This window comes from Periplaneta americana, chromosome 5, assembly GCF_040183065.1.
Source record: "Periplaneta americana isolate PAMFEO1 chromosome 5, P.americana_PAMFEO1_priV1, whole genome shotgun sequence".
Lineage (NCBI taxonomy): Eukaryota > Metazoa > Arthropoda > Insecta > Blattodea > Blattidae > Periplaneta > Periplaneta americana.
Genome location: NC_091121.1, coordinates 540772 through 564373, shown reverse-complemented (window position 1 = coordinate 564373; position 23602 = coordinate 540772). Strand labels below are relative to the sequence as shown.

Genomic DNA, 23602 nt, shown 5'->3' with positions numbered 1-23602 from the left:
CAGCAGTATATACACCGATACCAAGATAACTGGCACCATCAAGTCAAGCTTATGCCTAGAAAAGGATCTGTCGAGCAGTCTTAAATTACAGACCAGCAGGAGAAAGATCACTAGGATGCCTTGTGAAGAGATGGAAGGGAAATTTTGTAGACTGGAACAATTTTTTTTAGGATTATTACCTGTTAGGAAGATGAAGATAACTTAACAGTTCATCAGTGATTATAGAAGTGTTAAAAGAGTGTATTCAAGAATGAAGAATAATAAAAAAGTTTGGAGAGTAAATCTTAGTGCCAAATTTTAAATAATAAAAATTTGATTCCTAATTCTCCCAGAAGAGCAGCTATCTTCAGACTAATAACTGATATTTGACAGCACATCTCTTCAGAATTGGAACTTATATATCACCAAAATGTGTTCTCTATAGAGAGAAAGATTCAACTATGAACTTGAACTATGAACTATGTAGGGTACTTACCCTACATACTAAACTGCAAAGGTATCAACACTCGGATAAAAATGCTAACAACATCACAGACGTTTAGTGCATATTAGAAAAGAAATGTTCTGAGCACTTAATTCATTCATTATGATAATGATAATAATGATGATAATAATAATAATAATAATAATAATAATAATAATAATTAATAAGACGAAACAATGAAGTAGGAGAAAAGAAACAGCAAGAGCGGAACTAGAAGAGGCGATATAAGAAAAATGTCAGAGAATTGGGATATTAAAACACAGCATACTTGTATTTCTCCAGAGATACATCTTGACCATTTATGTCCTTCACAGTAAAATCATAAATGGATGAAGCATTTTTCCAATCTTCGGGAGTTGTTGCCTGAGAAAAAAGAAAAACAAATACCTATTATACAATAGGAACAAATCACTGTACTGAATGTTAAAAGAAAATGTGCAATAAAGAAATTTTTCCCTTACTTTTAAGATAAACTAATACAAAACAGCAGTTACAACTTTAACTCGCATTAAAAAAAAAAGCATATGAAAACATAATCCTCAATTTACTCAGTGAGCTGAAGCTAGACTTAACCCTCAACTGGTATCTATGGGTCAATATAGACCCATATTGCTTGATATCGTAATGTACACTTAAAAAGTGATACCAGTTGGGGGTTAATTGAATATGCCAAATGAACATTCGGATTCCTCCCTCTCCTATTGATCATTAGTCGCCATTTATCTTAATCTAGTTCACCACGTAAATTGGTCAATTAAAGTGCGTGACTTCACGTTTGAAACATTTCCATCATTTGATTGAAACGTGACGGTTGTTCTAGAAAGCTAATACTCCAGGACACAAGTGTCCCTGTAAAGTGTTGCATTTGTAGTCGAAAACACACCCACCAAGCAGAATGACTGCAGTGGAAGATAAATGTTCAGGTTACTTTCTGATTTTACTTAACTGAAATACCACACAAATTAACGAATACTTTTCGTTATAACGGTAGATTTATTTATAATTTCTGACTCTTCTTCTGAACAGGTCACACTACCCCATCTTCGGAAGTACTACATCCCTCTTCCACTTCATTAAAAACTAAGACCCCATTTGGGGTACTGTTTTACACCCAACATGATCTATTATTTCAATAACGTCTGTTTTATTATTTCAACTAAATATTTTCAGTTGGCTCCAGACAGGCCACTTCACATCACAATTCCCTTTTATATCTAACGGTTTGCTTTATTTCATCTGATGAGGCCATCAGATCTGATTACACATATTTATTTTTTTTTAATGATCCAGTTTACGATTTTATGCATTTCATGTAGGCCAATGACTAAGTGAAGAATCTCTGCATTTATTTAATTATAATGCCATAACGCAACAATACTCGTTTATAGGTAATGCTCTCATGTCTCTTCGGAATAGTATAGGCCTACCCTTCATATACGTCACTAGTTTATATAACGTCATTATAGCAACTTTTCCGTGGAACAGACTGCACCTGTACGATGAATTATGGAGATTAGTATTGCACTTATATAACGAGACTCGACTCTTTTTCATAGTAAGGAAATAAAACTTTAATCTATAATATGTCTGTTCAAATCAATAATGTGGAACAAGAACGTGTAATGGAGGGGAACACAATAACCCAACTGGAAGTCGCATGTTATGGTGCTGTACAGACAGTATCATTAAGGATTTTTATCACACTATGAGAATTTATTTAAATTCTATATCAAAGTAGCATAGAGGATGCATAAAATAACGTTTTAGAAAATAAAATAAACTTGCTTGTTCAGGTGTCATTTTAGATAATGGATTCCAAATAACTGACTTCCCACAACGACTTTTGTTTCATCCAGGACTCTCTTTTTCAAAATGAAAAGCTTTAAGTTAAATTATTATTATTATTATTTATTTATTTATTTATTTATTTTTTCATTTCATTTATTGTTTTCCATAGATCTTTAATCAGCACTGTAGCTTTCAGATGTAGAAAAAAAAAATCACAAAAATATGTAGATATAAATTATTATTATTATTATTATTATTATTATTATTATTATTATTATTATTATTATCTTTTTTTAAGACCTTTTTTCAAAAGGTTCTAATTCCGACTCTGCTCGTAGATTATACCTATACAGCTGTAATAAAATACAATTTTTAAAAGTAGATTTACGTTGCTCCAATGTCCAGATATTTTTATGTATGAAGAAATAGGTTTGTACTGGTACAACTTCTTTGTACATACCTACTACACAGCAAAACTGCAATATCAACAACGTGACGTGTTATATATCACCAGGGAAAGGATTTATATGTAAATACATATTTACTTATAAAGCTAATATAATTTATATTTTGCATTATCTTTATGTTTCACAATGTGTAGGGTTGAAAAATCCTACTTTTATTTTCCATATTTTTCCATATTTTAGAGTTTAGTACATATTTTCGTTAATTTCCATATATTTTCCATATTTCATATAAAACAGTCCATATTATATTAGGTTTAACAATAAAACAAAACAAAATTCCATTAACTTTTAAAAATACATTTCAACAATAGAGATTTAAACACATGTTCAGTAATCCCTTTAACATCAGAGTTATTTGAAAATTAGCAGTCCTATCAACAATGGGAAAGTAAGTTACAAAACTGTATTAATTTAATTTAAAATTTTTAACAGACTTCAGTTGTGCAGCTCAACAGTTAAATGCCAGTCAGAGTACACATAGGTTCAGTTTTGTAAATCATACTATAAAGACGGTAAATATGCCAAAAGTACGTCATTCAGTCAATTTAAAATCAAAACTAACAAGTTACATTTCAGAATTTAAAGAAGATGGTTTATCAACTGACAATAAAATATTATTTTGTAATTTGTGTCAGTGTGCAGTATCATCTACACAAAAGTTCCTGGTGCAACAACACATTACAACTAGTAAACATCAGGCCAACAAACAACTAAATTCCAAGCAGAGACAATTGTTTTTAACACAACCAACAACATCGAATGTAAGATCTGAGTTTAACATCGACCTGTGCCGTTCTCTCATCTCTGCTGATATTCCTCTCTACAAACTAAAGAATAAGGTCTTCAGGGAATTCCTTGAAAAATATACTCAACATACAATCCCGGATGAGTCAACACTTAGGAAGACGTATGCTCCATCCATCTACGATGAGACAATACAGAAGATAAGAGATGAAATTAAAGATAGTTCAATTTGGGTTTCCATTGATGAGACTCCCGACAAAGAAGGTAGACTTGTTGGTAATGTAGTTATCGGTTTGTTAAGTGAACAATATTCTGAACGAATTCTTTTACATTGTGATGTTCTAAAAAAGTGCAATAACAAAACTATAGTTAAACTGTTCAACGAAGCTATGGGTATCCTGTGGCCAAAGGGTATTATGTACGATAATGTGTTATTCTTTATTAGCGATGCTGCCCCTTATATGGTCAAAGCTGGACAAGCATTATCTGTTGTATATCCTAAATTGACTCATTTTACTTGTGTGGCGCATGCATTTCATCGTGTGGCAGAAGTGGTCAGAGACAATTTCCCTAAAGTAGATTTGTTGATTTCATCAGTGAAAAAAGTATTTCTCAAAGCTCCCAGTAGAGTTAACGTGTTGAAAGAAATGTACCCTGAAATTCCATTGCCACCAAAGCCAATTTTAACTAGATGGGGTACATGGCTAGAAGCAGTTGAATATTATGCCGAACATATAGACTCTATTAACAATGTTCTCCTTGCATTGGACTCTGAAGATGCAGTCTCAATTGATACTGCGAAAACAGTTACCTGTGACATAAGTGTGAAGAATGACTTAGCTCACATTCAGCATACATTTTCATGCATCATAAAAACGCTCAAAAGTCTCCAAAATAGGCACCTTTCACTATCTGAAAGTTTTGAAATTATAAATAGTACTGTGGAACAACTGAATCGTGGTAGAGGTAAAGTTGCAGATGCAGTAAGAGCTAAGGTGGACACTGTACTTTCAAAAAACCCTGGATATGAAGAACTACAAAAGGTTGTTGCTGTGATGAGTGGTGAATCAACAGTGAAGATTAACTTGGACTTATCCCCAGCAGACATTGTGAAATTGAATTATGTACCAGTTACTTCTTGTGACGTCGAACGCTCTTTTAGTCAGTATAAATCTATCCTCAGAGACAATAGAAGAAGATTCACTTTTCAGCACTTGAAAGAAATGTTTGTAACCTATTGTTATGGTAACAGACAATAAAAATTGTGTTTTGTTGAAACTACATTGGAAGATAAGGTACGTCCATTATATTTTTTGTTTAGTTTGATTAAAATGTACCAATATTTAACGTACATAGTCATTTTTTTTATAATTTTAAGTCCATATTTAATTCCATATTTTGGTAAAAATCCATATTTAATTCCATATTTTGGTAAAAATAACTACATATATATTTACATATTTCATATATTTTTAGTCCATATAAATCCGTTCCCTGTATATCACTAAGTAACTTAGGCATTTTATTATATTCCGTCATGTTATTATAGTTCGTCATATTGATGGCAACTTTTACAGTTAAGCCACACTCTAGTATATACAGTCATGAAGCTCAATACGTAGTAAATATGCATCCATTGATAGTTGCTAACCACTAGGATCGCTACTATCGCCTCATTACAGACAATGCGAAATAGTACCTGCACAGACTATTGTTTCTAGTACCCTCATAAACTCAAGCTTCGTGATTGTATATACTAGACTGTGGTTAAGCTATGTTCGTACAAGATGTATAGCCGAAAAACCTGCCTAATACCGAACGCATAGCTCACTGTCAAATGTTTTCATACTCACCATTGTTGCAGACGATCGTGCAGAAAGGAGTCTCAGAGCACGGAATGCTGTTCCAAATAATTGCAGGCCTGGAACCACCATTTTAAAATAAAGACTTCTTGCTTATAATTGGCAAGATGCTCACAAAATTATATCCTAAGGAAAACAAAAAGAGCTATTTCTCTCTTTGTATATATTAATAATCATGACTAGTGAACAATTCACATTAGTCCGCCATGAAGAAAAGACTAATTCCCCAGAAAAGCTACTCTGAAGGCACAATTTTATTTTGCTTCATTGGCTTTTGTGGGATGTACATAGTGATAAACACGTGGTTTCACAAATAGGCCTACTTGCAACATAAAAAGTGTTTGATATTTAGGCCTTCCTGTATATTTTAACGTACAACCATTCCATGCTAAACTGAGCCTGGACTTTTTTAAAAATTTAGTACCGGTATTTCTTTCTGGAGACTAATAATAATAAACCCTTATTAGGTACTTATATTTTACAGTAGAAATAAGTTCAACAACTTAATTCACTCTGTTGGTGTTTATTTTCTGAACAAATGTGAAGTGTGCACATGCTGAACTTCGGTGTGAAAAATGATCCATGTTGGCAGTCCTTAAATTTTTCCCTCTTTTCATCAATAATGAATTTTAATTATGTTAACGGTAACAATTGTTGTGTGGTCACACCCGTCTCACAAATTACTCTAAAGTTTATTTTATTTATTAATAAGAAACTATAAAAGAAATAAAAGTTTACAGAAGTAAGGTTGAGTCACTAGTCAATACAATCTGAATATTACATTTGCTTGATTCAGAATTAAGACATAAAAATTCGCTCGTTAATGTCTGTCACACCCGTCCTAAAGAGTATGACTGAGGTTATTAAACTGTATTTACTATTACTTACGGAAAAGTGAATTAAATTTAAAGTTGAATTTTATAAGAGACTTCTGTCGTGTATGTGTTCATGTCACATAGGCTCATTCTCACAAATAAGAATAGTTTATATATATATATATATATATATATACACACACACACACACACACACACACATGAATTTTGTTCTTCTCCAAAACAATACATTTCAAATGTATTTCCTCTCATTCTTATTCTCCGTGGATAAATATAGAAAAAAAAGAGAAAAGTGGAGAACATCAAAACAAAGTTGGAGAAAGAAACTGAATGAAAATGAATACAGAAAAGTTTACTTGTTAAAGGAAAGGGAAAGCGAGATAAGAAGAGGCCAAAAAAAAAAAAAAAAGACGTAAGGATGCTGAAAGGCAGAAGAGAGCAGCATGCAAAGGCTGAAAATGGAACTCCTGAGCTTGGTTCTTACAAGTGTGTGCAGTCACTTGGTTTGTAAGGCAGTTGAAAGAGTGAAGAAGGTGCTTCCTACAAGCCCGAGTAAAAAACAGGCGCATATTAAAAAACTTCTGGATACAAATCCAGATGTTCCAAATACAGCATTCAAGAAAAGGAAGAAATCTTGGAACGAGGTTCTGACAGCTGAAGAAGATGGTGAAGTTAAAATTATGTGCTTGAGAGTGTGTGACGGAAAAAACGTTCAGATTTTCAGTATGGATAAAAATGATGTGTCTTATGTTTCACGTGAACAACCGATAGGTTCTTCCAGAACTAACTATAAAGGTTTCAGGAAACAGATTCTATTATGTATTTTCTAGAAGTAGGCCTATTGATATTTTTTAATAATCTTAGAACTAAGTAGGCCTAGTATTTCAGTTGATTTCTATGTTTATGTTTGTTGTAATGTTGTTAAAATATTTTATTACAATTAAATTTAGTGCTCCCTAAAATCGTATGGAACATGTTTAGTTTTAAATTTTCATTATTTTGATATACCTACACAACATAGACCAAATAGGTTATAACTTCACAGTGTCACACCCGTCCTGTGCATAATTATTTTTAACTTAAAATGTTATAATCCAGGTATAAATGTGCAATCATTACAGGAAACATTTATAACATTAAATCACTTAAGTATGGTACAAAAATTCTCAAGATAATTGTTTTATTAAGTTCACAGTTTTTTCTTGTTTCATTAGAGGTGTTCACTACAAGTGCATTTTTTTGTCACACCCGTCCTGAGACATTTACGACGATGCTATCTTAAGTAGCGGTTAGAATTCTGCGACAGTTTATACAGCAGGTGCAAGGTTTAATGTACTACACTATGATCCAGATATGAGAGGTGTAGCATGCACTGCAAAATATTGGGAGACAAACGTAAACACACCCCACCAACACAGAAAACCAGAAGATAGCGCCGGAACTCACTACAATTCAGATTATGATGAACATAACATGGAAACCAGTCAATTGGGCAAAATAACGGTAATTATTTACGTCTGTGCCAAATTGAACGTTGGCCTTCTTCAGTGTAGCTTTTCTGGAGAATTACTGAAAAGGCATCTAACAATAGAAATTTCGACAAAGACAACTCTATGAAATTATAAAGTCACAATTCATGGTGAAACTAGCACTGATATAGTTCCGGTGATTTCGGATGTGAAAAGTCGTTAAATTTATAGGGGATGTTTTGTGAAGATGCAGTTAATTGTATATGCAAGGCATAACAAAAGCCTAAACTAACCAAACCTAACATGCACAGATTCGTATATGCAAGGTGTATAAGCGGAGCACGAAGGGAACTACCTCAGCGCTAGTTTAGCCTGAAACATTTCTGCACCCAAGCTGTTTAATACATAAGGTATACAGCAATTAAAACACGGACATAGTACACATCAGCTTGGTAAAGATTGCTCTTTCATAACGTCCTGACCTTCCGTAACTGTGCGGAGACAACTTGGTTCTAACCTCAACTTATTCGGAATTCGGGGAAAGTGAAATTGGAAAATGAAACATTTCTGTACACAAGCTATGTTGAAACAGCGTGAAACAGAAAGAGAATCCAACACAAACACAGTAGTAGATACACATATTAAAGTTGGTTTATAATTTCCGACTGCAACATGACTTTCAGCACTTCTTGTACAACATGCCACACATAACCTTTAAATGTGTACGGACAAAATGGTTGCTGAAAGTAATTGCTTGTTACTTCTAGAAGACAATAATTTACCTGAAAAATATAACGGTCCCAATATAACTTCTTGGTTTCTCAACGCGAAGTGCAAACACACTGGTTTTCACTACTCTCAGAATCAATACTCAACCAAATGCAACGTTCAACTGAAGAACGGAACACCACCAACTGTCGGTCAACCGATATTACCGATAACTCCCCCTTCCCTCCCCCTCTAGTACATGCAAGTCATCATGATTCTCAAAAGACTATTTTCGTGGTTGATGTTGCTGATGGAACTCGCACCTCTGGTGATTGGTCACAATGATGGTCTTGTGATTACTCACGAAAGAAATTTCTACTTTAGAGATTTGCATCTATTTATTACTGTACAACAAAACATCAACGCAAATTTCGATTACGTAGAATTAAGATTGCGTAATTTAAATTAGGAGATATTCTAATCATAGGTAAATTCCTGAAAGTTTCATTTTATAGTCACTTCGCGAAAAGTTGAGTTGGGTATAAATTTAAGTGAGGACTAGCCTCGTTCACACTTTTCAAGCCACTTGATTCGACGAACTTGAAAAGTGTGAACTATGTTTCAAGTTGACTTGAAATTAATTAACGGCTTGAATTCAAGTTTCAAGTAGAGTTGGGTCGATTCGTGAACGAATCGTTCATTCGAACGACTAATAATAAGGAATCGTAAGAATCGATTTGTGGTATCAACGAATCGTCGTTCAAAAGAATCGTAACGAATCGTCGTTCAAACGAATCGTAACGAATCGTCATTCAAAAGAATATGAAGGAATCGGCATGGTATCGTAACCCACGATTCTATTCGTTGTTTGATGTAACCTGTCAACGGACATTTCCGAACCGTGTCGAATGCTCCCGAGCGAGAGTGAAATCAAAATATGTACTGCATTTGTTAAGTATGGAAAATAATGAAAACAAACCTGAAATTTGCATAGTTAAATAGAGATGTAATGCAAAAAATGTACTTCATAATAAGGTTCAGTTGATAAATTATAATTTAGAGACATTATCTTGGGTAATTTTGTACACTAATGGAGTTCATACTGAATGGTTCCAGCCAATGAGAAAGAGACAATCGAATGTCTCGCCTCTTATGCCATCTATGAGAGAGATGTAGAACGTTTTTGTTCTACGCGTGGTTTGCAAAGGAAAGTGTCTTGCGACGATTCAAAAGAATAGTTGGAATCGCAGACTGGGAAGAATCGTGAACTCGTTGACGATTCAAAAGAATGGTTGGAATCGCAGACTGAGAAGAATCGTGAACGAATCGTTAGAATCGATTCGTAATGTGTGATTGAATCGTTGGAATCGACTTCTGAAAAAGAATCGTGTTGCCCAACTCTAGTTTCAAGTGAAGTTGAACCTCTTTCTACTTTTTACTTGACTTGAAAATACACTTGAAACAACTTGAAAAGTGTGAACATCACTTGACTTGAATTGAAGGAGAAAAGCGCGGGAATTAAAATTAACAGCTGTTTTAAGAGCGTTCAATTACAGCTGATTGTTTTTTGTTCTACCGGGAACGTAAAAATAATAGGAAATAATAGTAAGTGAAATAATGACCAAATATTTTAGTTACTGAAGTTGTATAAAACTCACGAAGGCCTGTGGATTATAGAAACTGCAAAGTTTCGTGACATAAATGCAAAGGAAGCTTCCAAGGAAGGCAGAGTTCATTGAAAAATTGAACAACAGAGATTTTAACGTGGACACAGATGAGATATGAAAGACAATTAAAAACCATTACACTGTAGATAGAGAGGAAGTGAAGAAGATAGGCGAGATTAAGAAGAGTGTTGTTTGAAGGGATGACATTTTTCGGTCGAAACTGGCATAGTTCAGTGTGGCTGATAGATTTTTTTGGGAACTGTAACAGCTTCAAGATAATCATTTTTAATTATGGCAAATCAGACCTGCTTATATTTTATTATATTTACATTAAGAATTATTAAGTCTGCTCGAAGATTTCACTTATTCTATTTGCAACAGTCAATGGTCGTGTATTTCTCTTACTAATCTAATTCCTAACCCATACTGAACAACGCGTCTTCCATTTCTTCAATATATTTATCATTTCCCTGGCACGGAGGCTTGCTATACCTGGTAAGGTTTAACTTGTCTCAGTAGCAATAAAACCAAGTCCCTTCAAATGAGGGTGGGGATTATAGGAGGGTTGTAAATTTTCAGTATTCCTTTCAAAACCTTGTTATTGTACAGGCTACCGGAACTCAGTTTCTTGAAAGACAAGCTCAGTGACGGAACTATACAGTACGAAGAGAGATATTTTGTTACTTTATTTTGCGCTACAGAATGTATCAACTAGTTCCTTCCGTCACTGGCATCGCTTCACTTCCCCCATCGCCATAACAATACAGACGAGGTAAGACATATCTCCTTTCTCTCTCTCTTTTCACAGTGAGACAAGATTCATCACACAGACTTTAATACATAAATTTCTAACTGCACAATTTCCATCGACGCCATTTTATACTTTGAAACAAAATAACTTGAATATGTCTGAACTGCGACTTGAAGTCAGGTTACTTGAAATCACGTGATTTGAATTCAAGCTACTTGAAATATGTGAACGAGAAGGTTCGATATTCTTTCGGAACCGTATGACGATGGTCTAGCAGAAAAAAAGTTTATTACTGAAGCTCTTGTGAATAGGTAGCTTCCGCTGGGGAACCCTTATGGCATTACTGACAAGAACTCATTAACACTATTAGCAGTTCCATTATTAGAGATTCAACATTCAAGGGCAGGTCTTTCACTGCAAATCCAGTTTTCTCCAATCTCCTATTTTCTGCCTTTCTCGTCTCCGCATACATCTATACATCTTAATGTTGTCTATCATCTGACATCTTCTGATCCGAACTTTTCTCCCGTTCACCATTCCTTCCAGTGCATCTTTCAATAGGCAGTTTTTTTCAGCCAGTGACCTAGCCAATTCCTTTTTCCCTTCTCGATCCGTTTTAGCATTATTTTTTCTTCACCCACTCTTTCCAACACAGCTTCATTTCTTATTCTGTCTGTCCAATTCACACGCCTCATTCTTCTCCATATCCACATTTGAATTGCTTCTATTCGCTTTTCTTCACTTCGTCGTAATGTCCATGCTTCTGTCCCCATACAATGCCACACTCCATACAAAGCACTTCACTAGTATCTTCCTTAATTCTTTTCCAGAAGTCCGCAGAAGGCGCTCCTTTTTCTATTAAAAGCTTCCTTTGCCACTGCTATCCTCCTCCTGACATCCTGACAGCAGCTCATGTTACTGCTTACAAGAAGTTACACCCCAAGTATTTGAAGCTGTCCACTTATCCCACTGCCGTGCCGGTGCATTTCGAATTCCCACGTTTACCTGCTTTATTTTTCTTCCGATAACCATGATCTTCGTCTTGTCTGCATTTATCTTCATCCCATATAGTTCACAGATGTCAATTAGCTCCTGTACCATATCCCTTAGTATCATGTCCTCTTCTGCTAACAACGCCATTTGATAAGCAAATCTTATGTAGGCCTACTTTATTCTTCTTCCTCCTACAAATGGAATAATATTAGTCTTCTGTTAGTGCAGAAATATGATTACGAATTATGAAAATAGGTTTTTAGTCGATTATTTGACGATGCTGTTTCAACTTATTAGGTTATTTAGAACTGATTGAGTATTTGGCGAGATGAGGCCAAGGATTCGTCATGCGATTGTATGATATTTGCTTCACAATTTTGGGGAAAAGCAGGAGTGTCGTTTCAGTTTTCGCTTCGGATGCGCCATTATCATTTTTCTTTTTCTTGTTAGCTTTCATTGTTTATTTACTTGTTTGCTACTTTTCTTACTCTGTTATCTTTCATTGTCTGTTTGTTTGTTCCTTATTTTCTTTTGTATGCTTTGTCAAATGGCAGCCTCTGATAAATAAATAAATAAATAAATACTCGTACACCTGTTACGTTGTATTTGTTTGTGTCTCTTGTCTGTGTGTTGAGGTGTTTTTGTAATGTGTTTTGTGTTTTGTATGCTGTGTTGTGATAGACGATGCAATCTTGTGTTTTTATGTGTATAGGCCTATGTTAACATAATGAAGTTGTTATTATTTTATTTTAAACAACTTAATAGTTATGCAAATCTAATCTTTCAGGTAAAGCTTCCTGTAAAGCAGATTTGAATAATTTCAAGGGAAAAATTGTTCCGGGGCCGGGTATCGATCCCGGGACCTCTGGTTGAACGTACTTAATAGTTCTTCAGTGATTACTTATTTGTTCGTAATACTTGCAGTAATATCTGAGAAGGAATGTAATATGTTCCCTTCCTCTTTCCATTCTGTATACATGTTAAATCATTAGATACTTTTATGTTGAACGTGACCTTAAAGGACATGGTCTGCCATTGAGTTTCTTTGAAATATGTTGGTGGATTTAAAAGCGTTAACTTTTCTTTGCTTCGTTTTCAAGTAGTGTTTAATAGCTCACAAATCAATACTGAATGAAGTTTATTGATTCACTTTGTGCAAACACGAAGTAAAATCATACGGAATATGCTCTACAGTCTTTTGTTTCTTTAATATATTACGATTGCGCATAGATGTGTCGACATGCTTCTTTGTAATAGAACAGCAAATGAGAAATACAGTAGGCCTATGTATGGCCATTATCCTCAACTATACCATGTTCCAGGTGAGAAGGCATGGTAACGTCAATATTTTTCTGTAGGCCTAATATGCTTTAACACTTCATTTTACCAGATGTTCATAAATTTCATCGTTCTTTCTGGAACAAAATCCTTGACAGAAGTCTTTCTTCGTATAGTTTTCTGCAGGAGAATAAAAACCAATGCATTTCATGCTCATACCAAAAAACAGGTATCGGTATTTTTTATATTATGGTTACAACAGAGCTATTCAATTCGGGTAAGTTCTTTGCATGCTTCTTCCTGGAGAAAAGTGTTAGCTATACGACACGTAAAAGAATTCTTTTCTTGATGTAAGACTTCAGAAAAAATATAAGTTGGTTACTTTTCTTCTACTTTGAGTTCCAGTGCTGAAAGCACCATTAAATAAACTATTATTATTATTATTATTATTATTATTATTATTATTATTATTATTATTATTAAGCCTTTAAAACTGATTTGTCAACATAGCGTCACTGCACTCTGTCCTAATAGCCTAAATACATTTTCAGTTATTGTAAAGGTCCAATATTTTGAGAAGAGCATTTAAATTGTCCAAATAATATCTGAGCTTAGTCTTCCCAGCGGTCTCTTCTCTATAGAATTTATAGAATAGAAAGAAATTAAATTTCTTTTCGTTTTCCTAAGCTACTCTAGCCATATCCATAATTGATGGATTCACAATATTTCGCATGGCAATCATGTTTTCATTTTTCGTTTCTCCTTGTTTTGTCTATCAGATACACATGCGGTCACATAATCCCTATTCGCTGGCCGCACGGGACGCTATCGGACATCGTACTGCAGAGATGCCTTTCCTCAGATGGGAAGCATTCTGTGTAATCAATAGCAGCTCACATGGCAACCAGAGTTTGTTGATTTTCGACACGACCGCCGCCGTCTTTATTGAGAAAATCGGTTATTTTTATACATATTAATACATTTCATAAAGACGTTTGTACAAGTAACAGCACCAGGTCAAAATGGGTGATGACAGCAGTTTCAACACAGAGTTGGCAAGTATGAGGTGAGAGAAAGGCACCAAACTAATTGTTACTTCAATCATCGTATCCATAGCGCAGTCATCCTACATTACATCTCCACTGAAGTATCTGAAGCCATCCTATTTATCTTATGCACATTTTAGAGGTTTTGAAATCTCCCAACATGTATTCGAGGATACTCTGCTCTAGAGTTGCCAATTTTGTCTTCCCTGGCAGGATCGATCTTCTGTATTTCACCTTATTTTATTGCTTTCACCTGTTTTGGGGGGGGGGTGTCTCCTTCGAATTATTTCACCATGTAAACATTAAAGTGCAAGACCCGTGAGGGAAAATATGCCCTTCTTACTATTGATGTAGCTAATAGTAACACTATCAATGTAACACTGACAACTCTGTTAGTAGGCCTATGTATGTATGCATGCATGTATGTATGTATGTATGTATGTATGTATGTATGTATGTATGTATGTATGCACAGTATGTAGGCCTATGTGTGTATGTGTGTACGTATGTACGTGTGTATGTATGTATGTATGTATGTGTGTATGCATGCATGCATGTATGTATGTATGTACAGTATGTATGTATGTATGTATGTATGTATGTATGTATGTATGTATGTATGTATGTATGTATGTATGTATGTATGTATGTATGTATGTATGTATGCATGTGTGTATGTATGTATGGATGTATGTATGTATGGATGTATGTGTGTATGTATGTATGTATGTATGGATGTATGTATGTATGTATGTGTATGTATGTATGTATGTATGTATGTATGTGTGTATGTATGTATGTGTGGATGTATGTATGGATGTATGTATGGATGTATGTATGGATGTATGTATGTGTATGGATGTATGTATGTATGGATGTATGGATGTATGTATGTATGTGTATGGATGTATGTGTGCATGTATGGATGTATGTATGTATGGATGTATGTGTGTATGGATGTATGTGTATGTATGTATGTATGTACAGTATATACTGGGTGATTCAAAATAACACTGGCAAGTGTTAGTATGGTGTACAGGAAGCAACCTGATCATTTTTCATGTCCTGAAATACATAGTTTGGTCGCTGTCAACTCTCCGGATATGGTAGTGAAGTGCGTTCCACATTTTTTCAAGAAATCTCCATGAACCCAACAAGTGCATCACACAGTGAACTAAATTACAAATGGGGCTCGAATTGCCGACCTCTAACTTGATTTTAAGAAACACCGACAGCACTGGGACCCGAACTGATCATTTTACGGGAGAGAACCCGTGTCCGAAAATGCAATGGGGCGACAAAGTTCGTTCCGATTGCAGTTAAGCCACTGCATGAGCGACGTCACTCCACAGCCCTGCTGCACATCCTGTGGAATGTGGTGCCACGGTGGGTTCGTCAGTTAATGTGGCTGCAACATAACGGAGCTCCAGTGCATTTCGATGGAAATATACGGGACCACCTGGATGTCACATATCCAAATCGATGGATTGGTAGAGGGGGCCACCACAGTCACCACATCTTACACCTTTCGACAATTCTGTTTGAGATGCTATGAAGGTTATGGTGTGTAACAACCGCATCGCACGACTGAAATACTGAGCACACAACCAAGTTGGAGGTCGAACTCCTTTTGTAATTTAATGTACGATGAGGTGCTCTTATTGGGTTGGAGGTTTCCTGACAAAATGTGGAACACACGCCCATCAAAATATCCGAAACGTTACGCCCCACAGCGCCTAAACTATTTATTTTCAGACATGGCTCCCTTATTGAAAAAAGATAATTTTGTTGTCGGTGTTATAATTATATACACATGGAAGTGAAATAACCTGCAGATTTTCAGAGCAAATAGCTCATGTTATATGTAACAAAAAACTGTAATACCATGTTGGTGGAAAGCTCTTTTTTTCCAGAAAAAAATTCTCAAATGTTAAACACCTTCTTAATCGGTAACCATTTCGAGTAGGGCCGTGATTTTTGTCCATATCGATAGAAAATCGAATAAAAAATCATTTATCCCTCTGGCGCATTTCAATAGCGTGGACGGTTTTCATGTCAGTTCAATTTAAAAACCATTAATTTCAAGCCACTGAACGCTGCGAGCAGATTGCAACATCGTAGCCAGAGAGGGAGGTTGAATTGAGCTCACCTAGGGGGACAGTCCTGACTTCGTTGACCTCTTACATTTGTGTGTTAGCAGCGATGTTGCCACACTGCTGAAACTTCCAACTCAATTTTATAATTAATCACAAAGCTTAATGGGTTATATGTTTTCTATTCATTTAAGTGTAGCCTACCGTCCCTTTCAATCTGCAGGATTATTTAACTTCCACCCTGTATATTTCTTATGTACAGTAGGTACCATCCAATTCGTAGATTTATATATCCATCGCTTTGCTTTTATTGATTTTAAACAAGCTTTCGATAGAGTCAATCGAAATAAATTATTTCAGGTGCTAGCAGATGATCATGTCCCCAACACCTTATAATTAACATTCATAACAACTTTGATAGCAGTTAGAACCAACAACAGACTTGACAAGGCTGTGGCCTGTTCATAACTTATACGTATAGGAACAAAATCATTAGAGATTAGAAACAGATGCGTTATGGTTTAATCTCTATCAGTCGAAATTTACAGTTTGGCAGTCTACTCTCTGCTGATGATTTAGCCCTAGTTGCATGCAATTAAGATGAGCTTCATTATTCAGTGCATAATCTAAATATGATCAGCACAAAATACGACATGGAACTCAAATAACAAAAGTCATGGCATTTCGTGGGAAACACCCGGTCGCAAGCAAAATTTGCTTAAACAACCAATTAATAGAAATGAGTTTACGTATCTTGGCTATGTTTTAACATTTTTTGTGGAACAGTTATGACTTCTAAAATTTGCAAATACAATAAAACAATGGAAATAATTAATAAAATTATGAAGTCTTTCCTAGTACAGCGACACACAAGAATACGTTTGCATAAAACCTTAGCTAGACCTGTACGCCTACTGTGTTACGGAAGTGAAGCATGGACAATGAGGAGTATGAGGGGCCGTATTCATAGACATTTTTAGAGCGGGCTTTCGGTGGATTATCAGCGTTTTTCGTATTCATAAACCAGTGTTAGCGATAGGATATGATTTCAATTCTGTACTAGTAACCAGTGGATAGCCGTGGCTAGCTTAGTACGCTCGTAGCGCGTGCTGCGAAATGTCTATGAATACCACCCGAGGATATCATGCAAGAACTTCAATAAACAACCAGTCTGACAGTTTATAAACGAGTAACAGCTGCAGTGGAAAACCATGCCCAACAGACTTCCAAAAGCCATGCTTCAATACCGTCCCCAAGGGAAGAGATCTTTAGCTTTTTTTAAAAAAAAAAAAAAAAAAAAAAAAAAAAAAAAAAAAAAAAAAAAAAAAAAAAACTCACTGAGACCGTAAAGGGCCATGGATCTTATACTTGTTTGGATGGTGATGATGATGATGATATATACGTCGCATTCAATAAATTGTCAAGTTTGAGAAACCGTTAGCAACAGTCATTTAAAAAATAACAATCATTAGTTCGCAAGGCTGATGGTAGGATTATTTCAAACTTGCCAAGTAAAAAAAAAAAGGCGACGTATGTTATACAATTTGCAGAGTTTAGTAAAAGTAAACGTAATTTAACTAGTTGAAAATAGTGCTAGGAAATAAAAACGCTAGTCTGGAGTTGTGAGTTTGGTAACCGCGTGGTGTGTAAGGCAGTGAATCTCAACCCGGGGAGGGGAGGGGGCTCTCTGGGGATTCGCAGAGCAGTTAATGGGAGGTCGCGGACAAACTACTACCACTACTACTACTACTACTACTACTACTACTACTACTACTACTACTACTACTACTACTACTATTAATAATAATAATAATAATAATAATAATAATAATAATAATAATAATAGTAGTAGTAAACCGGCAGGAAGGGACGGTTAGAGTTGGGAGTAGTTCTCTTGTCGTAGCACAGGTATGTCAATTGATGCCCACAGGAGCAAGCGCGCGCTTTAGAGCTCAGAAGAGCCTGAGCGCTTTACAGCGGAAAGGAAAGAAACAGACGAAAGAGGTGGTATATGCCGCTTGGTCGAGCTATATTCAGGGATGGCCAGCACTGATTCAATACATAAAGGGAAGAGAACTTATTAAAACTGTATCCATGTTAATTTTTAGACTTGCCTGAGAAGTATAAGTGCATTATAAGAATGTAAGTTTAAATTTTAATGCTCATTTTCACAAGTTTGATTTTTTTATTCAAAAGAAATATTTTCTCAACTTTTATTTATACAAAAGTGAAATTTTCAGATATAGGCCTATTTATTTAGTAGCCTTACAGAATGTTTTCGTAAATGTAATATACCGTATATACGTATTACTGAAGATAGTGTATTGAAAATTTTGAAAATATTCGCATGGAAATTGTTTATAAGGAAATGAATAATTAACAAAGCAACTATTGTTACATCATAAGCAAAAGATATGTGCCCATGTGTTGTAAAAATGTCAGCTCTTTAGCTTCAGCAGATTTCGAGAAAATAATTTAATATTCTGATGATAGGAAGTTGCTCACCGATATCACCTTAAAAGCATAATGCGATAAGAGTTTTGTTATGTAATATTAGTTACACTTAAAACATATACAGCACCTAGGTAACTTTGCTTTGTACTGTAATGTTGTTTTGATTGGTTTATTGATTACTTTTATAAAGCTAAAGGTTCCATCAATATCAATTCCAATTTACCATGTCATACTCAATCTTTTTTTTGGGGGGGGGGATATCACTTTCTTTATGATTGATGTGTTTCATCGATTTAGTACAGTATAGTTGTACTACTAAGAAATTTATGTGAATATTCCTTCTTAACTCTCTATTATGTTATTAACATTTAAAACACAACAGCAATATACTTCGCACGAAAACATGACGACCTTCCCTCATCCCCTTCACCAGTTAACTGCAGGCACGCGCAAGGGATAAACCCTTAGCCGAGTTGCCAATTCTTGAAGTCATTGTGATCTGCGAACGTTCAGCCAACTGAGCTACGCCAGTGGCTCTTTATTAGTTCTGAAGTTATGATTTTTATTGTAAAGTGCGGCATTGGCTATAATAGCTGTTAAGTGGAAAACGGCATGAGCTTTTTTTTCTTCTTCGCAAACTATATTCCTTAAAAACCCTTTTCCTGGTAATTCCGAAAGTGCTGGATAGAATCGAATGAAATTTTTTCTGCATTCTTAAACATAATGTACAAATCAGGCCAGAATATTTCCGTAAGTTTATTTGCTGTCGGCGATATCGCTTTCGCGTACTGTTCACATACTGTTCGACGAAGTAAATCACGCATAAAATCGTCCATCTTACCAAATTCTATTTTAGTTTGTTTATTTTCTCTTTAGTTGGTGAACTGTAATTCTTAATTTCTATGGCCAATATATTTTTTACTGTAGTAATACCACGCCGCCGGTTGCGTCCGATGTTAAGTGATTAAGATTTTTACTTATCAAACTATCGCACCTTTCGATTACTCTATGGATAAAATTCCTAACATTAAACACAATTCTAACTCTTCGTTTTCTTAGCTACGCTTCTCTGCAAATAAGATATTCTGTTTTCTTCGACGGTGTTATTTGTTCTTGTCGTGATGGTCCTGGATCTTCAGGTGAATCAGGAGGCCTGACTGCGGATCATCTGCTCCAACAATCATTAATCATGGCCGGAATAAATTAGACATATTGAAGCGCACAACGGTATAAAACAACACGTCGACAAATGTCTGAAAAGACACTAACGAGTGAAAGCTAAAAGGCAATGACTGCTAAATTTGGCAATGCTGGGATCTATTGTATTTCTGCCACGCGGCTAGGGGTTGAGTAGTGGATGGGGGTTTATGAGGGATTACCAATTCCAAGAAGAGTGGCCGTCATGTTTTCGAGCCAAGTATATTAAGAAATTGGTATTAGTACTTTTGTTTTACAGACAATATAGATAATATTAAACAGAAAGAAGCCATATAAAAATAACGACATAAAATTTCACGTTCCGTTTGAAGTTTGTGCACCATTGTTTTCTTAATCCAACAGGCTGCTCATTCATATACACAACCCTTCCTCTCTCCATACTTAGCACTTGCTGCCCGCGCACGACGTCAAAGTCAGAAAAATGCGCTTGCTTTGACATCACTGTCGTAGCAGAAGGAAGTGGGATGGGTTGGGAGCTTTGTTACGTTATAAGATACCATAACACACAGTTCCCTAAATCTAACGTATTACTTCAAATTGTTACGATTTATTTTGTTTCACGCGTGTAGTATTAATAAAATGAAATAAATAATAAAATAGTAATAATTTATAATTACAAAATCATATAATACAATACTAGAAAGCTAAATGACAACAGAACAGTATATTGCTGTCGGTGGTAACAGCTCACAACACGACAACCAACTTCATACTAATCCATACACCCCAATCCCATTCAACTCCAAAAAGTAGGATCACCCTTAACGAAGAAGAAAATATATTTCTGAGTGGATACCATTTCAGAGCCGGATTATACTACAAATGGCTTTTAGAAAACCCTGAGGTTCATTGCCGCTCTTACATAAGCCCGCCATCGGTCACTATCCTGAGGAAAATTAATACAGTCCCTATCATCATATCCCACCTCCCTGAAATCCATTTTAATATTATCCTCCCATTTACGTCTCGGCCTCCCCAAAGGTCTTTTTCCCTCCGGCCTCCCAACTAACACTCTACATGCATTTCTGGATTCGCCCATACGTGCTACATACCCTGCTCATCTCAAACGCCTGGATTTAATGTTCCTAATTATGTCAGGTGAGGGTTTTGTGCAGTTTTGTGTTGTGTAACTTTCTCCATTCTCCTGTAACTTCATCCCTCTTAGCCCCAAATATTTTCCTAAGAACCTCATTCTCAAACACCCTTAATCTCTCTTCCTCTCTTAAAGTGAGAGTCCAAGTTTCACAACCATACAGAACAACCGGTAATATAACTCTCTTATAAATTCTAACTTTCAGATTTTTTGACAGCATACAGGATGACAAAAGCTTTTCAACCGAATAATAACACGCATTTCCCATATTTATTCTGCGTTTAATTTCCTTCCAAGTGTCATTTATATTTGTTACTGTTGCTCCAAGATATTTGAATTTTTCCACCTCTTCGAAGGATGTCTCCAATTTTTATATTTCGATTTCGTACAATATTCTGGTCAGGAGACATAATCATATACTTGGTTTTTCGGGATTTACTTTAAAATATATCGCTTTACTTGCTTGAAGTAAAATTTCCATGTTTTCCCTAATCGTTTGTGTATTTTGTCCTAACATATTCACGTCATCCGCATAGACAAGAAGCTGATGTAACCGTTCAATTCCAAACCCTCTCTGTTATCCTGAACTTTCCTAATGGCTGGCCTATACGCGCTTTGCTGTAAGTTTCACTGAGACACATTTTAATTAATCGAACTAGTTTCTTGGGAATTCCAAATTCAATAAGAATTCTATATAAAGTTCTCTCTTAACCGAGTCATATGCCTTTTTGAAATCTATGAATAACTTATGTACTGTACCCTTATACTTCAATTTTTTTCCAATAACTGTCGAATACAAATAATCTGATCAATAGTCGATCTATTACGTCTAAAATCGCACTGATGATCCCCAATAATTTCATTTACATATGGAGTTAACCTTTTTAAAAGAATATTACACAAAATTCTGTACGACGTCAACAAAAGTGATATTCCTCGAAAGTTACAACTGTGAGTCTTGTCCCCTTCTTAAAAATAGGTAAAATTATGGACTCCTTCCATTGTTCTGGTACAATTTCCTTATGTTTATCATTATTATTATTAATATTATTGGAATGAATATGGAGGACATATATTATTATTGGACAATCCTTACCTTATGAGGAGACGGAGGGCGAAACGACGAAAATATAGGGTATATCCGATGCTTAGAGAAAGGTGTCGCCTGGGTAAGTTTCATCATCTACGCCTACACAATAAACTTCTAGAGGATAGTGCTAAGATTTTCGATACTATCGGATGAGTGTTGATGCAATTCAATATATTTTAAATGTAATTCGTCCATGAATCTCAAAATGGTCAAATTTCAGAGATGTTGTACCACCTGAGGAACGTTTGGCAGTGATCTTAAGGTAAATAGTACATGAAAAATATTTGTTACGCCTTAAAAATTTTATTTCAGTTATTTAATGAAAAAAATATATAGGAACTAATTAATTTTTCGGCGTCCATGGCGAAATTTATGGAAACAGTCACCACGTGCTGCTTTGTTCGGCCGATTGAGACCGGAAAATCCCATCTGAATGGGATCGAACCGTCAGTTGGCGTCTTCGGCTGCAATAGGGCGAGTGTAATGGACGCGTGCCAATGCCTTCTCTTGTTGCCGGATCATTCGACTGTGTACGACCAGCCTCAAACATCTAGATTTAATGTTCCTAATAATGTAAGGTGAAGAATACAATGCTTGCAGTTCTGTGTTGTGTAACTTTCTCCATTTCCGTGTAACTTCATCCCTCTTAGCTCCAAATATTTTCCTAAGCACCTTATTCTCAAACACCCTTAACCTCTGTTCCTCTCTCAAAGTGAGAGTTCAAGTTTCATAACCATACGGAAAACCGGTAATAATAACTGTTTTATAAATTCTAACTTTCAATTTTTTTGAAAGCAGACTAGATGACAAATACTTCTCAACCCACTAATATCATGCATTTCTCATAATAATAATAATAATAATAATAATAATAATAATAATAATAATAATAATAATAATAATAATAATAATAATAATAATAATAATAATAATAATAAGTATTTTTAAAGTGTGTGTGTGTAGCCTATATAATGCCTACCCAATTCACTTGCGTGATTCGGGTTCTGCATATTGCGGATAGATGGCAGAACTGTGACCCATTTTCAATGTGTACACCACTTCAGCGGCCCACGCTGTACATGATGTGTATCTGTGAAGAGTTATGTCGTGTACTAGCGCTAGTGTATGTGTAAGTGTAGTGTGGGAATGGGTGAGGATGATGACGGTGAGGAAGGGAGAAGAGGAAACCCGGTGCAGGCACCTAGCCTACTCCTGTCGAATAGCACCAAGGGGGTCTCCAGGCTTAACGTCCTCATCCGACGGACGAATCACTATCAACAGTGACATATGCCTTCCCTTCATATGCACTGCGGAGAGATTTGGGATTTAACCCAGGCATATTGGTGCACAATTTAGTGATCAGAAGTTGTGCACCGCCAGTCCCGAGGTAGAAATTTTACATGAAAATCTCTGAAAGTTCTTCTATGAAAATTTAATATGCCCTACAACTATTGGAGCGTAAATAAATCCATGGTTGCTATGGAAACATGGATAGCAGATGAATGAAAGTACAGAAAAACGCTACGAACTTATGTACCAGCCCAATATTTTGCAATACCTA

General features: G+C 35.5%; 1 protein-coding gene across 4 annotated transcripts in view; it reads right to left on the bottom strand.

Moving 5' to 3' along the window:
* Window positions 1-23602, bottom strand: part of LOC138699398 (uncharacterized) — a 76892-nt gene that overhangs the window by 10055 nt on the left and 43235 nt on the right. Inside the window, exons 1-3 of one of the 4 annotated variants that reach the window (XM_069825250.1) lie at window positions 8433-8809; window positions 5337-5471; window positions 753-847 (exon numbers count right to left, since the gene is read on the bottom strand). In XM_069825250.1, the coding sequence (XP_069681351.1) occupies window positions 753-847; window positions 5337-5417 (176 nt within the window). In that variant the 5' untranslated portion in view covers window positions 5418-5471; window positions 8433-8809. Of the gene's footprint in view, window positions 1-752; window positions 848-5336; window positions 5472-8132; window positions 8364-8432; window positions 8810-23602 lie in introns of those variants that run through there. The other 3 variants (XM_069825251.1, XM_069825252.1, XM_069825249.1) reach the window with 3 other exon arrangements.